The sequence below is a fragment of the Staurois parvus genome, unplaced genomic scaffold, assembly GCF_062004578.1.
Source record: "Staurois parvus isolate SC_StPar_1 unplaced genomic scaffold, SC_StPar_1.0 ptg000298l, whole genome shotgun sequence".
Taxonomy (NCBI): Eukaryota; Metazoa; Chordata; class Amphibia; order Anura; family Ranidae; genus Staurois; species Staurois parvus.
Window position 1 is genome coordinate 1,551,384 of NW_028318094.1, and position 16,725 is coordinate 1,568,108.

The window sequence follows — 16,725 nt, forward strand, 5'->3', positions numbered from 1 at the left end:
ATTAAATGAGAACATAGCATATTCATACATTTAGAAAAGGAGCATTATACTTTAAAAACCTGTTTAAATACATTTAAAACTTACTGAACAACAAGAAATGTTAAATATTTCAGACTGTCATGTACATACTCACTTAAATTATCCAAACAAGTGAAAAGCAACTGCACACTGTTGGACATTCAAAATGAACAGAAATGTGCTTTCCACATGATTGGATAGTTGAAGTGAACATTCAAACAATTGGCAATTCTTTTTTCCCTTATTAAATCAGCCACACTGTTAAAGATGTTTTAAATTTCCTTAAACAGATTTTTAGAGTATTGTACACCCTTTAGGCACTTATGATGGCACAACTGTTTCCTTCAATAAACCCTGTCCCTGAGCAAGCTCTGTTCCTCCACTACTGTAGCAAAACCTACGCTTGTAAACCCAAGGAACACAGTTTAGTAACATGTATTATTTATCTGTATACTGTTTCTGGAGTGTTCACCAGAAATGGCTTATTTATGGATTGAGCAGGCATGGTGATTATTTTGTACCGTATTTTCACCTCAAGGCTGGAATAACCTTAGTTATCTAAGGGAAAGCCTTTTAACAAATTGGTAAAAGAGGTGTGCTTGGGGTTCAGTAGTCCCCATTTATCTAAATACCACTTTTGTTTTTCATTTTTGTTTTTTAAAAACTGCAATAATTAACTACATCTAATATATGTATATTAAGAAATAGACAGACAGCTTCCTAAAAGTCTCTATAATGTATGTTAGAAAAAATCCAATAACTGCAGTTGTTAGATGTTGCTGGTCTACATTTCAAAACATGCATGAAGAACCATTTAGTCACATCATCTTACCTGTTATGAAACAGGCGACTTTCCGATTGCTTTCAGACATATCACTGTCCCAAGTTTTGAGGGTAGTTATGACCTGTCCAGATTCGCTATTCTCTGCTATGGATCCCCTATATACTTGAGAGGTGAACTTTGGAGGGTTGTCATTATCATCAGTTACTGTCACTTCTACCATGGTTTCAGAAGAAAGGCGTATTTTCTTTCCCTGGTCTGTAGCCACTACAAAAAATGTATAGATCTCTTGCTTTTCACAATCAAGCTCCTTTAGGGTTCTAATCCAACCATTTTCAGCATCAATGATGAAGAACCTTTGAATTTCACTAGTATCTCCTCTGAGGCTGTAAGTTACTATCCCATCATTGCCTGTGTCTTGATCGTTTGCAGTAACTTGTATGACAGTTGTCCCAGCTGGCATATTCTCTGTTAATGAAGCTCTATAAAGGTCAGCTTCAAAAACAGGATGATTGTCATTAATATCTTTAACTTGGATGCTTACTGAAACCAAAGACACTAACTCTTTGCCGAAGTGAGGACAATTCGCCTGGACATCAATAAGATACCACTTGGTTTTTTCATGGTCTACTCCTTTGTTTACTACCAGAGCTCCTGTATGTTTATCTAGACTAAATACTCCATCTTTGTTGCTTTCTGGGGTTGTACCTTCTACTAGGCTATAAATGACTGGTTCCACTGCCGTTGCTTTTACAAGTCCTACTTCAGATCCTTCAGGCAGATCTTCAGATGCTGAAAAACTGTACAAAGGTTCAGAAAACTTAGGCAAAGTGACCTCTGTTGGTACAATATGGAGATGAACAGGAACAAGTGAGCTCCAATTCGGAGGTGCACCATCTTTTGCTATGACTGTAAAAGTAATGTCCTTGTTTTCCAGCCCTAATAGGCTTTTTTTTGCAATGATAGTGCCATTGTAAGGATTGATTTGAACTAGATCTTCATCATACTTATCAATAGAATAAGTAACATCAGCATTTTGCCCTTCATCAGCATCATAAGCAAGCACCTGAATGATTGGGGTTCCTTTGCCAAGATTAGACTGGACAGATAAAGTATATTCACTGGCAATAAACAGAGGAGGGTTGTCATTCTCATCCGTCAGAATTATTTTAACTGTGCAGAAAGCTGCCCTACCTCCTCCATCCTTCGCCATAAGTTTGATGGCAATAAGTCTCTCTGTCGCATTCTCCCTGTCTAATTTCCGCAAGGTTGCTATATGGCCATTGTTGTCAATGGAAAACATGTCCAAGGCCAATTTATTAATAATACTGTAATCCACCATTCCATAAGGTCCATCATCAGGATCATTTGCTGCCAACTCAATCACTGTAGTGCCTATTTCTGCATTCTCTGCAAGTTCTACTTCAAATACATCCTGTTGAAATGATGGGGTGTGCTTGTTGGCATGGGTAATATTGATGTACACTGGTACAGTATCCCTGTACACACCATCAGAAGCTGCAACCTGTAGCTGGTAAAATAAATCCAAACTATTTCTACAGAGGTTGGAAAGGGAGATGACTCCAGATGTTCTGTTTAGAGTAAAGTGTCGATGATTGTTACCAGAAAGAATAAGATATTCCAGCTTGCCAGCGTCTATGCTATCCAGGTCAAATGCTTGGACTTTAATAACAATATGTCCACAGTTGGCTAGTTCACTTATATTAGCTTCATAGTGTGTTTCTCTGAACTTTGGAGGATTATCATTTAAATCAGTTACATTGACAATGACAAGCGCGTCTGCATGCAAAGGTGGCAAACCATTATCTGTGGCCCTCACTTTGAACTGAAACTGACGCATAGTTTCATAATCCAACTCTTGGGCTGTTGTGATTTCACCAGTTTTGTGGTTTATATGGAAGAATGCATGGGTTTCCTCTGTGTCGTTTCCTAGGATATGATATGAAACTTCTTGGTTCTTCCCAGAATCTTGATCAGAAGCTTGCAGTTGAATCACTGGTTGATATGGCGGAAGTTTTTCCATGATATGTCCTATGTAGACCATTTGAGAGAAGATCGGTGGGTGATCATTTACATCTTCCACTTTAACTAACACCCGTGCTTCCGAAAAATGACCTGCAGCCGAATCTGTGGCTCTAACAGTTAACAGATGTGTACTTTTTGTCTCATAATCTAGCTGTCCTGTAACACTTAGAGAACCAGTCTTAAAGTCAATGCTAAAAAAACTAAGAGCTTCATTCTCAACAATATTATAAATAATACGGAATCCTTCCGGGCTGCGAGCCTGAATGTGTAAAACTGGAGTAGAGATAGGTACATTTTCTGGCAAGTTCACTGTGTAATATAGACTTTGGAAAACAGGATTAGATTTGTTTCGGACAATGATGACTACTTCTTCTTGAGCTTGCAAAGAGGGTTGACCATTGTCTCTGACAATCACTTTTAGAACATACTGATTTAAGGCTTCATAATCGAAAGGTTGTCTAAGAATAATATCTCCTAGAGATGGGTCAATCCTGAAATATTTATGGTCATCTTCCAACTGGAAGGTCAGAGCACTGTTTTGTCCAGTATCTTTATCTATAGCTGACACCTGGAAGATGACATCACCAGGTTCCATGCCATCTTCTACAGCCAAATAATATGGAGTATTAATAAATTCTGGAGTATTATCATTGACATCTTCAACATATACTTCAACTTTAGCCTGGGACACCCGTGGTGGATTCCTGCCATCTTTAGCTTCAACTATTACATCATATTTGCCTTGAATCTCTCTGTCAAATGCTAGACCTTTTGTCTGGAGAACGCCAGAGGATGGACTTATCTGGAAAAGATCTGTATATGTAAGAGCTGAAAAACTAATTGGTTCATTAAGTTGAATTCCAAGCACATCCATTATATTTAACACCATAACACTAGGATCGTTTTCAGTCACCTTTAATGTATACAAAGCCTGATCAAATTTCAAGTTGGTTATTCCGATTTGAGTGACATTAATTTTTATCAGTGCAGTGTCATGGTATATGCCATCCCAAGCTTTTATTGAAAGTTCACGGTCTGACTTCAAGAGAGAGGAATCGTTTAAAACAAGGAAACCAGATTTTGAGTCAATCAAGAATGCATTATCTGTGTTGCCTTCTGAAATGCTGTACATCACTTCGGAATCTGCGTCATTAGCTGCCATAGTTAGGATGTGCATATTATTATAAGCAGGTAAATAAATATTCAGATCATATATGTCTTTTAAAAATTTTGGCGGAGAATCATTTACATTAATCACTTGTATGGTGACCTTTACTGGCTGAGAGGCAAACCGACTTGGCATACCCGAGTCACATACATGCACATCAAAAGAGAATGAAGTTGCTATCTCAAAGTCAAGTTCTGTCACAGTGAACAATGTTCCCATACTTGGATTGATTTTGAAGTATGTAAGAACGTCAGGATCCAGAATTTGGTAACTCAAGATAGCATTTGCTTCAGTGTCATTGTCAGTAGCTTGAATGGTCAGAGGTGTTAAGTCCATACTGGTCACCATGCTGCCTATTGGAGCATCCTCACTAATCTGACCCAGATATATGCTCTTTGAAAAAATTGGGGAGTTGTCATTTTCATCAATGATGTAGATAAAGACAGTTGTTTCACTGTAATATCCAAGAGAGCTGTTGCCACGTATTTTGAGTTGGTAAGCAGAAATGGTCTCAAAATCCAGATTTTTTTCAGTAGTGATAATACCAGAATAGCAGTTAAGGTAAAAGGAACCTTCCTCATTCCCTTCTTTAATATCATAATTAATGGAAGACCAGCTTGTTGCAGACACCATGGTTACAAATGAGCCAATAGGAACTGATTCACTGATTTCCACTACATACTCTCTCAATATAAACTTTGGTGGTGACGTGTCAGAAGGTTTGATTTGTAGGTTAACAGTGGCTATGTCCTGAAACTGTGGTGTCCCCTGATCTACTGCCATGATTGTCAAAGTTATCCAGCTCTTTGTTAGCTGCTCCAGTGTCTTGGCAAAAGTAATCAGGCCAGATGACTCGTCAATATTAAAATATCCTTCACTGTTGCCTGTAAAAAAAAAAAAAAAAGAATCAATCAATTATGGATCATACCTGTATAAATAATGGAACCACAAATATTAATCCATAAGTGTTTTTTTTAGAGGTATGAGATATTTTCTAACTGTAACAGGGTATCTGCTAATGCTGTCCCTGCCTTCTGAAAAATTCTAGTTGTCCGCCTGTCAAGATGTTCTGGAATAAACTTTTTTTTTCTTATTTATTATATAGGTTAACATGGTTACTCAGAGGGTGTTCAAGCCATTGGGATATCCTAACAGTCAGACAACTAGCAGGAAAATATAATAAACAAAAAAATGTAGCTCTCTATTTATTAACCCCATACTTTTTATTTTTTCATTAAATGCAAGCAGTGTAAGTACCTGAATTTGACCTTCAATCCCTGCACAGCAGAGCTTACACTAGGGAAGAAAAAAGCAGCATAAGGAGCAAGCCATTAGTACTGTAGTCCAATGAGCACACTCTGGTGTTGAGGTGCGACCTGTAAGTGATACTGGATTGCATCAAAGAAACATCAGATATCCTGCCATGCCCGACAGGGCTGTATGTTGTGGTAATCACATAATTTGATGGGAAGAAATACAAATAATTTGGCAGGTAAAACAGCTTCCTTATATGTATTTCACCTGTTTATTAAAGTGATTGTAAAGCCTTTTTGTAATTAAAATAAAAAGATGTTACACTTACCTGCTATGTACAATGGTATTGCACACAGCAGTCTCTTACCTCCTATTCTGGAGTCCCCTGATGGTGCTCTCGGCCCTTTCTTCATATAAGTGCCCCACAGCAAGCTGCTTGCAATGGGGGCACCCGTGTGGGCACGCCCATGAGCCAGGCCATGTGTGTCAATAGACACACACAGCTCAGCCACGCCCCTCTCCCTTCTCACAGGATTTGACCAATAGTGTTTAGGGACAGAGAGGGATGAAACTAAGTACTGGAGTGTTTTTTTTTACCTTTATGCATAGAATCCATTACATTTAAAAAAAAAAAGTTAAGCTATTAGAATAACTTTAGGCTATTTGCCTTGAACTCAGCAGTGATATTGTCAGCTGTGCTCAAAGTGTATTTAGGAACATAGAAAATAAACCAAAATCGCTGCTTTGAACTGTGGAAGAGAACATACTGTATGAGTGACACCGCATCACCGCAAACAAACCTGTGGCAATCTGACTTGAAGGCTTCAACAGATACATATTATGTTAAAAGACTGGAATGTTGAGTCAACACATAGACTGCTCATTTATCACTCAGTGTAAATACTTTCCCGTGCACATAAATTCATTTGTATCAATCAAGAAAGATTGTTACTTATCCAGTCTGACAAACTATAGGTTTAATCTTTCCAGTGGAAGTAGAACCAGTTACTTTTAAAGCGGCACTAATAGGCTTACATCTACTTTCTCACTTTTGTGGTCAGAGATTTAGAATATGTTTTTGTAAGAAGTGACACTAATTATAATTTTATTCTAAAGACAATATGACTACAATGGGTTGAAAAATTGTTTTCAAAGCTTACTGCACCATTCACACAGATGTGAAATTTTACATTAGTAGGCTACAAACCAAATAATACAAGAAAAATAGTGCAGCGTTTCTGCCAGATTCAATATGCAAGAGAAAGTCTGGGATCTACTTGTTGGACCTACATCCAGGGGCGGACTGACAACTCATGGGGCCCCCGGGCAATAGGGGATCATGGGGCTCCTGTGTCCTTGCCCAAACTCAAAAAAGCCTATGCAAAAGGTACCAGGGGCATCTCATGGGGCCCCCTACTGACCCCGGGCCCTCGGGCAGTGCCCGAGTTTACAAAGGGTCAGTCCGCCCCTGCCTACATCTATCAAACTATGGGGGTGATTTACCAAAGGCAAATAGACTGTGCACTCTGCAAGGGCATTTGCTGCAGAGCTTAGTAAATGAGGTGATGCTTCACTTTGCAAAGAATACCCAATCACATGCTAGGAAACAAAAACAAAAAAACTAATTTTTGCTTGCACATAATTGGATAAAGTCAGCAAAGCTTCACCTCATTTACTAAGTTCTGCCCTTGCAGAGTACGACTGCATTTACAAAGTGCAGTTGTCTTTAGTAAATCACCCCTCAGTGTGCCATTATTACAACACTGGAAGTGTCATTATTACGACACTGGAAGTTCCATTATTACGTCACTTGAAGTGTCCACACATAATAAAGGCTACAGAAGACCTCATGAAACAGAGGATTGAGAATTAGCAGACCATATAAAACTCTCCAGCCCATATTTGTGTTTGTCCAAACTTTTTCAAGGTTCATCGCAACAATAATGTTTAAAAAAGAACCTGTACTTTGGAAGCCCAAAAAAGGCAAGCAAAGGGCAAAGAACTAGCCAGCAGAGATGTCTGTAGGCTCCCCGCAGTTGACTGATTCCCTGTTACTGACTTACTACCCTTGTTCCACTTTCTGTCAATGTGTAAGGGAAGCCATCTTTCACAGTAAAAGTCTCCCTCAAGAGTTGGTTCTGGCCAGCTCAGTGGATTGTTTTAAAAAAGTCCTGGAATCTTTCCTAGATACACAGAATATAACTGGATACTAACATTTATAGGTAAAGTTGATCCAGGGAATATCCGATTGCCTCTCGGGGGATCAGGAAGGAATTTTTCCCTGCAGGAGCAAATTGCATCATGCTTTTCTGTGTTTTTTTGCCTTCCTTTGGATCAACTGTGGGTGTAGGATTTTAACTTGTTTTTTTGTTTTTTATTATGGTTGAACTAGATGGACCTTTGTCTTTTTTCAGCCAGACTAACTATGTAACTATCTTGCTAGGCGTAAGGGCTTTGCTTCCTGTTCCGCGGATAACTGGTAATCTGATCACTGATGGTGGAATATTCAGGTAGTGGAGGAGAGGTGGAAGATCCTCAAACTGAAAGAAGCATTGAGATCCTTGCCCTGCAGCTTCCTCACTAGTAAGGAGGACAGTGAACAGCACAGTAGTGACATCACTCTTAAGAACCTAAATGAGAGCACACAGTGCCTTAGATATATTGCTTATACACAGCTATGAGTCTCACAGTACAAGTGTGGCTAGGAATTTAATACAGTCTTTTAAGGTACGGCACAAATAACATTCCTAGATTATCCCTGTAAGTAAGCAAACTTTCATTTGATGCCTTTAAATCCATTTTAAGTAATAATTTCACTGCCCAATATAGCATCAAAATGATCTAAGTGAATAGGCCACTGTAAGCTATAAGGTTTTATAAACAGTGTGCTGCAGTAGGTCTATCAGTCTGCTCCTTACTGGCATACATGGAAGAATATGAACGGCAAATAATTCTTTAAAGTGAACCCGTGGCTGGCTATGAACATTCAATTACTTTCATATTCTTTTCATGCTGTAAATTATCTCTAAAATAAATCCTGTCCGACCTCTGTAGCTGAAGTCACTGTGGGGAAATTTATCCTTAAAGGATAAGTTTACCTTTCATAACGTTACACCCATATTCAGGGTGTAACATGTTACAAACAGACCAGCTCCTCCCTGCTCCTCGCTGTGACAGCTAGTGGGGGATCTTCTCCTCCCTGCCAGCTGTCACAATTTAAAAAAACCACGGCCGTGCGGGGCTCCGCCCCCACACAGCTGCGTCATTCATTGACGGTGTTCTGTGAATGAATGAACTACAAGTCTCCACAGCCTTAGCGGCTGAACTACCATGGTGCCATGGAGCGCAGTGGCAGTTCATTGATTCTTCCTGTCAGTATATCTGCTAGCTCATACATTCTGTACGGGCATCTCTAAAATAAATCCTTTCCGACCTCTGTAGCTGAAGTCACTGTGGGGAAATTTATCCTTAAAGGATACGTTCACCTTTCATAACATGTTACACCCATATTCAGGGTGTAACATTGTACGAACAGACGAGCTCCTCCCTGCTCCTCGTTGTGACAGCTAGTGGGGGATCTTCTCCTCCCTGCCAGCTGTCACAATTTAAAAAAAACACGGCCATGCGGGCCTCCGCCCACACAGCTGCGTCATTCATTGACGGTGTTCTGTGAATGAATGAACTACAAGTTCATCCAGCCTTAGTGGCTGAACTGCTATGGTGCCATGGAGCGCAGTGGCAGTTCATTGATTCTTCCTGTCAGTATATCTGCTAGCTCATACATCCTGTACGGGCAAGCAGATACACTGACAGGTTTGCAGGAGACCTGCATGGCACCAGTGATCTGCTGATCACTCGTGCAATGCTTTAGAAACTTCAGAAACAAAAAATAATACCTGCAAAAAAATATGCATTTATGATTTTTTGTAAAAAAGGTGAACCTATCTTTTAAAGTTCACAGCTCAGTTCACCTTGCTCCCACCTTCCAAAGCACCTTCTCTGCTGAAATGGGAAGCAGGCTAAGCTGAGCAAATGAGAGAAGGATGAGGATTAGAGATGAGCGAAGTATTCAAAAATTCGATTCGGCGAATTCAAGGAATAAATTTGATTCGAGTCGAATATATTCGCTGCGAATTTAACTTATAAAAAGGGTGTTTCTAGGCTTCAGAGAGCCTTTATATTAGTGCAGAACACTGTACCTTTAATTTAAATGCCCTTGGAGTCTGCTGGGGAAGAGAAATAATACTGTCAGTCAGTATGACATGCAGATGAGTGCCGTCGATCTTAGAATCACCGCACACTTCACTCATTTGGGCAGTCATGGGGCCAAAACCAGAGTGTGGAGCCACAGTGTGGCGGTGGAGGCAGCAGCAATGGGAGGCCATACAGCACCCTATGACAAAATGGAACCCACCAGCAGTGTGAGGAGACCTGAAAGTGGCACATGGCAGAGAGTGGCGATGGAGACAGCAGCAATGGGAGGCCGTACAGGGACCCATGACACACTCTGGACCTGGCAGCAGCATGAGGAGGCGGTACAGGGGCCTATGACAGATTACGGGCCTGGCAGCAGCATGAGGAGTCGGTACGGGGGCCCATGGCAGATTACGGGCCTGGCAGCAGCAATGGGAGGCCCGTAATCTGCCAGCACCCTATGACAAAATGGAACCCACCAGCAGTGTGAGGAGACCTGAAAGTGGCACATGGCAGAGTGTGGCGATGGAGACAGCAGCAATGGGAGGCCGTACAGGGACCCATGAGAGACTCTAGACCTGGGAGCAGCATGAGGAGGCGGTACAGGGACCCATGACAGATTACGGGCCTGGCAGCAGCATGAGGAGTCGGTACGGGGGCCCATGGCAGATTACGGGCCTGGCAGCAGCAATGGGAGGCCCGTAATCTGCCAGCACCCTATGACAAAATGGAACCCACCAGCAGTGTGAGGAGACCTGAAAGTGGCACATGGCAGAGTGTGGCGATGGAGACAGCAGCAATGGGAGGCCGTACAGGGACCCATGACACACTCTGGACCTGGCAGCAGCATGAGGAGGTGGTACAGGGGCCCATGGCAGATTACGGGCCTGGCAGCAGCAATGGGAGGCCCGTAATCTGCCAGCACCCTATGAGAAAATGGAACCCACCAGCAGTGTGAGGAGACCTGAAAGTGGCACATGGCAGAGTGTGGCAATGGAGACAGCAGCAATGGGAGGCCGTACAGGGACCCATGACAGATTACGGGCCTGGCAGCAGCATGAGGAGGCGGTACAGGGGCCCATGACAGATTACGGGCCTGGCAGCAGCAATGGGAGGCCCGTAATCTGCCAGCACCCTATGACAAAATGGAACCCACCAGCAGTGTGAGGAGACCTGAAAGTGGCACATGGCAGAGTGTGGCGATGGAGACAGCAGCAATGGGAGGCCGTACAGGGACCCATGACAGATTACGGGCCTGGCAGCAGCATGAGGAGGCGGTACAGGGGCCCATGACAGATTACGGGCCTGGCAGCAGCAATGGGAGGCCCGTAATCTGCCAGCACCCTATGACAAAATGGAACCCACCAGCAGTGTGAGGAGACCTGAAAGTGGCACATGGCAGAGTGTGGCGATGGAGACATGGGTCCCCTGGCCACGCTTGACTTTCTGGCCACATAGTCGACATACGGCTACGTTTACTTCCTCGGGCGGCTTGACGAAAAATTGCCACACCGCCGAGTAGGAAACTTTGCCCCCGCTACTCCTCACTGGCTGACTGCTACTTCCTCCGTGCACACCGGCACCACTACTGGCCGTGGTGGTAGGCTGCAGTGGAGCTGGTGCTCTACTCCATGGCCGTTTGCCTCCACTGACACTGCTGCGACCCTGCTGCCTCCTGGGCAACCCACCGACTGTTTTGCTCGCTGCCAAGCTGGCACCCTCTTCTCCTGATGATGCGGAAGCAATAGCCTGATGACGACGAGGCTGCCAAGTGCGATCAGCCTCATCATCATCAATTAGGGTCTCCGCCTCACTACTAGCCCCCTCGGCTGCGTGTGGGTCAGGAGACAGACCTGTCTCTAGACCGGCTACCGAGCCACTCTCCTCGCCAGTACTTCTTCGCCTGGCTGCTGAAGAGGCGGATGTCTCCCCCCGTTCCTGACCGCCCTCTGTTAGCTCTTCCTCACTGTACAGTGGGGCTGAGCCCACGGCATGCGATACTTCGCTTGGTGAGGGAACACCAAAGGACAGGGGCAGGTAGAGGACACGTGATTTCAGTGGGCTTGCTCCCGGGCCATGCCAACTAACGGTTGTGTCTGACGTACCCACCGACCGTTGGCTGTAGGTGTCAGAGGTGACCTGGGAAGAGGAAGACGACCGAGCCAACCAATCGATGACGGCAGGGTTGTCGGTGGAGACACGACCGCTGGATGACACCGGGAGCACTGGCCTCTGGCTGCGACTAGTGCTGCCTCGACCCCTTCCTCTGCTGCCACGTCTGCTCGCTCCTGAAACATTGCCTCCTCTGCCACTCCTCTGCGTGTTGTCTGACATACTCTTTAATTCAACGATTCTGTGTCCCTGAGTAACGATTCTGTGTCCCTGAGTAACAATTCTGTGTCTGTCCCTGAGTAACAATTCTGTGTCCCTCAGTAACAATTCTGTGTCCCTCAGTAATAATTCTGTGCCTGTCCCTGAGTAACAATTCTGTGTCCCTCAGTAACAATTCTGTGTCCCTCAGTAACAATTCTGTGTCTGTCCCTGAGTAACAATTCTGTGTCCCTGAGTAACAGTTCTGTGTCCCTGAGTAACAATTCTGTGTCCCTGAGTAACAGTTCTGTGTCCCTCAGTAACAATTCTGTGTCCCTCAGTAACAATTCTGTGTCCCTCTGTAACAATTATGTGTCTGTCCCTGAGTAACAATTCTGTGTCCCTGAGTAACAGTTCTGTGTCCCTGAGTAACAATTCTGTGTCCCTGAGTAACAGTTCTGTGTCTCTGAGTAACAATTCTGTGTCCCTGAGTAACAGTTCTGTGTCCCTGAGTAACAATTCTGTGTCCCTGAGTAACAATTCTGTGTCCCTCAGTAACAATTCTGTGTCCCTCAGTAACAATTCTGTGTCCCTCAGTAACAATTCTGTGTCTGTCCCTGAGTAACAATTCTGTGTCCCTGAGTAACAGTTCTGTGTCCCTGAGTAACAATTCTGTGTCCCTGAGTAACAGTTCTGTGTCCCTGAGTAACAATTCTGTGTCCCTGAGTAACAGTTCTGTGTCCCTGAGTAACAATTCTGTGTCCCTGAGTAACAATTCTGTGTCCCTCAGTAACAATTCTGTGTCCCTCAGTAACAATTCTGTGTCCCTCAGTAACAATTCTGTGTCTGTCCCTGAGTAACAATTCTGTGTCCCTGAGTAACAATTCTGTGTCCCTGAGTAACAATTCTGTGTCCCTCAGTAACAATTCTGTGTCTGTCCCTGAGTAACAATTCTGTGTCCCTCAGTAACAATTCTGTGTCCCTCAGTAACAATTCTGTGTCTGTCCCTGAGTAACAATTCTGTGTCCCTGAGTAACAGTTCTGTGTCCCTGAGTAACAATTCTGTGTCCCTGAGTAACAATTCTGTGTCCCTGAGTAACAATTCTGTGTCCCTCAGTAACAATTCTGTGTCTGTCCCTCAGTAACAATTCTGTGTCTGTCCCTCAGTAACAATTCTGTGTCCCTCAGTAACAATTCTGTGTCCCTCAGTAACAATTCTGTGTCTGTCCCTGAGTAACAGTTCTGTGTCCCTGAGTAACAATTCTGTGTCCCTGAGTAACAATTCTGTGTCCCTGAGTAACAATTCTGTGTCCCTCAGTAACAATTCTGTGTTCCTCAGTAACAATTCTGTGTCCCTCAGTAACAATTCTGTGTCTGTCCCTGAGTAACATTTCTGTGTCCCTCAGTAACAATTCTGTGTCCCTCAGTAACAATTCTGTGTCCCTCAGTAACAATTCTGTGTCTGTCCCTGAGTAACAATTCTGTGTCCCTGAGTAACAGTTCTGTGTCCCTGAGTAACAATTCTGTGTCCCTGATTAACAATTCTGTGTCCCTGAGTAACAATTCTGTGTCCCTCAGTAACAATTCTGTGTTCCTCAGTAACAATTCTGTGTCCCTCAGTAACAATTCTGTGTCCCTCAGTAACAATTCTGTGTCTGTCCCTGAGTAACAATTCTGTGTCCCTCAGTAACAATTCTGTGTCCCTCAGTAACAATTCTGTGTCCCTCAGTAACAATTCTGTGTCTGTCCCTGAGTAACAATTCTGTGTCCCTGAGTAACAGTTCTGTGTCCCTGAGTAACAATTCTGTGTCCCTGAGTAACAGTTCTGTGTCCCTGAGTAACAATTCTGTGTCCCTCAGTAACAATTCTGTGTCCCTCAGTAACAATTCTGTGTCTGTCCCTGAGTAACAATTCTGTGTCCCTGAGTAACAATTCTGTGTCTGTCCCTGAGTAACAATTCTGTGTCCCTCAGTAACAATTCTGTGTCCCTCAGTAACAATTCTGTGTCTGTCCCTGAGTAACAATTCTGTGTCCCTGAGTAACAGTTCTGTGTCCCTTAGTAACAATTCTGTGTCCCTGAGTAAACAGTTCTGTGTCCCTGAGTAACAATTCTCTGTCCCTGAGTAACAATTCTGTGTCCCTGAGTAACAATTCTGTGTCCCTCAGTAACAATTCTGTGTCCCTCAGTAACAATTCTGTGTCTGTCCCTGAGTAACAATTCTGTGTCCCTCAGTAACAATTCTGTGTCCCTCAGTAACAATTCTGTGTCTGTCCCTGAGTAACAATTCTGTGTCCCTGAGTAACAGTTCTGTGTCCCTGAGTAACAATTCTGTGTCCCTGAGTAACAGTTCTGTGTCCCTGAGTAACAATTCTGTGTCCCTCAGTAACAATTCTGTGTCCCTCAGTAACAATTCTGTGTCTGTCCCTGAGTAACAATTCTGTGTCCCTCAGTAACAATTCTGTGTCCCTCAGTAACAATTCTGTGTCCCTCAGTAACAATTCTGTGTCTGTCCCTGAGTAACAATTCTGTGTCCCTGAGTAACAGTTCTGTTTCCCTGAGTAAGAATTCTGTGTCCCTGAGTAACAATTCTGTGTCCCTAAGTAACAATTCTGTGGCCCTAAAGTCTCTTTGGCCCTAACTTTGACCCTAATACAGAGAGGTCTGTCTCTCTTGAATGACCCGAGGCTAATGGAGAATTCTAAGATGGCCGCAATTTATAGCTCGACCATTACACAGTGCTGGCTGGCTGCTGATTGGCTAATGCGATCACATGTCATGAATGAATGCATTATGGGTCAGCGCGCCTTGTCTGCGCGCCTTCCCAGAGATCCCCGCTCCGTCGCCACACATGTCGCCGCCATTTTTGGAAAATTTCGATTCGCGCATCCGAAGTCTGCTAATTTTCGGATTCGAATTTTTCCTAATCTTCGAAACGAATTCCACTTCGCCAAGTTCGATTCGCTCATCTCTAATGAGGATGCCTTCAGTGTTTCTGATGTGAACTTTGAGGATGAATTACTCCACAGTGCCTTCAGCTACAGAGGTTAGTAAGTTCTTGATTTAAAGATAATTTACTGCTTGCAATAAATAAATAAATATTTGAATGTTCATAGCCTAGTTAACAGCTGATTCACAGGAAGCAGGATCTCTTTCTGCTATTCCTGCTATACCTTAACAATGGATTCATATATTAGAAATGTGTTTCCAAATGGTACATCAACATAAAGGTATACTTATTAGAAACCATCCATGCTATGTAAGAATACAGTACCAAGAAAGGAAGGCCACACACCGATGATGTAATTGGTTTCCAAAGGGTGAATCAGAGTTGTGTAGAGAAAATATTAATTAAGAAAGTCTCAAGTGTGAATTAAAGTGATCCCAAGAGGCAATGATAGTGCCATCAAGTGTGGATCACAGGATTCTCAAGCATGGTGCGGATTATACCAGTGTTTAAGTAGATCACAGTGACCTCAGAAGTGTTAGTCTCACCTGACTGAATAAAATACTGGATCTTTGCATTGAGCCCCTGGTCTTTATCCGTAGCCTGGACTCTTAGCACTTCAGATCCGGCAGAAGCTGAGTCAGAAACACTTCCTTCATAAACAGGGTGAATGAAGTGAGGTGAATGGTCATTGATGTCCTGTACCTGAATGGTAATCCTCACAAAATTCCTTTTGATTTGAACTTCCTGATCGCGAACCTAAATGGTAAAAATTTAAAAAGAGTTGCATATTGTCAGTTTATTTCACAATTACTTAAAGTGGAAATACAGGAAAAACATTTTTTAGGTGTGAGGGTTATAATTGACAATTTTTTTTGTCATCTGTGTCTCATTGTGGAGATTTCTCTTCACTTGCTGTCCCATAGCCAAAACAAGAAGTTAAAGGAAACCCCTCCATAGGGATGATAATGTTTAAACAGGACAAATATCAAGCATGAATCTCCTTAGCGAAGGTACAAACAGCAAAAAAAAAACAGATACGTGTTCTAATCCCTTTTCCACTCTGTCCAAAATGTTTTAAAAGTTTTGCCCTTAATTATACTCTAAAGCGCTATTAGACCCAAAATAAACATTTATTAAATTGCAGCTTACCAATTTTTAGATGGGATGGTTGTATTTAAATCTTTATCCCAAAAAGAAAAAAACAGTTGTAACTGATTTTAAAGTATTAGTTAGCGTTCAGCTTCAATTTGATAGTGTACCTAAATAAGTTAGTAAATATGCTGTCTAAATCTATCCCCATGCTCAGTCATCCAGAGTGGGGTCTGTATAACACAGGCACTGTGTTACTGGTCAGATCACCATGGGAAAACAGAGGGGAAAAATCCTTAAAAAAAGAAAACAAATGCACCCACCACATCTAATGATTGGTAAGCTACAATATATTACGTTTTTGGTTTTGGGTTTTTTATAGCTTTAAATACTGTCAATCTATAGTTAATGTGCTATAACTGCCTACAACCAGTTGGATAATACATGTTGCACAGCGTTTGTAAAATGAAAGTATTTAATGAATAATGTCTATACCATCCTTGAACAGCTGCCAACAGTCCATAATTTGGAGGGTCTGTCCCTATTTTGGAACCTCTTTTTGGTCTGATGTGTAAACCTCTATAAAAAATTATTACCCAACTACCAAAATAGCTGTACAGGCAGTCCCTGAGTTACAAACATTCAAGGTATATACAACTCGTACTTAGGAATGGAGGCAGCGTGACATCATGGTGGTGAAAATGACATCTAAAAAAAAAAAAAACAGCATGATGGTCCCTGCTAACCCTTTAGGTCTGGTAGGAAGGTTAGGAGGGACCCCACAGTAATTTTTTTCTTTTAAAGGCCTGGTAGGACTTTTAAGGGGAACCCTACCTTTCAAAAATGGGTGAAAAAGTACATGGTGATCCCCTTAAAGCACCTTTTCCCCATGTTTTTGACAAGTCCTTTATTTTAAA

At 42.6% G+C, this 16,725-nt stretch overlaps 1 protein-coding gene across 1 annotated transcript in view; it reads right to left on the reverse strand.

Moving 5' to 3' along the window:
- Positions 1 to 16,725, reverse strand: part of FAT2 (FAT atypical cadherin 2) — a 200,051-nt gene that overhangs the window by 50,728 nt on the left and 132,598 nt on the right. Inside the window, exons 9-10 of the mRNA XM_089682800.1 lie at positions 15,265 to 15,475; positions 851 to 4,897 (exon numbers count right to left, since the gene is read on the reverse strand). Coding sequence (XP_089538926.1) covers positions 851 to 4,897; positions 15,265 to 15,475 — 4,258 coding nt within the window. The remainder of the gene's footprint in view (positions 1 to 850; positions 4,898 to 15,264; positions 15,476 to 16,725) is intronic.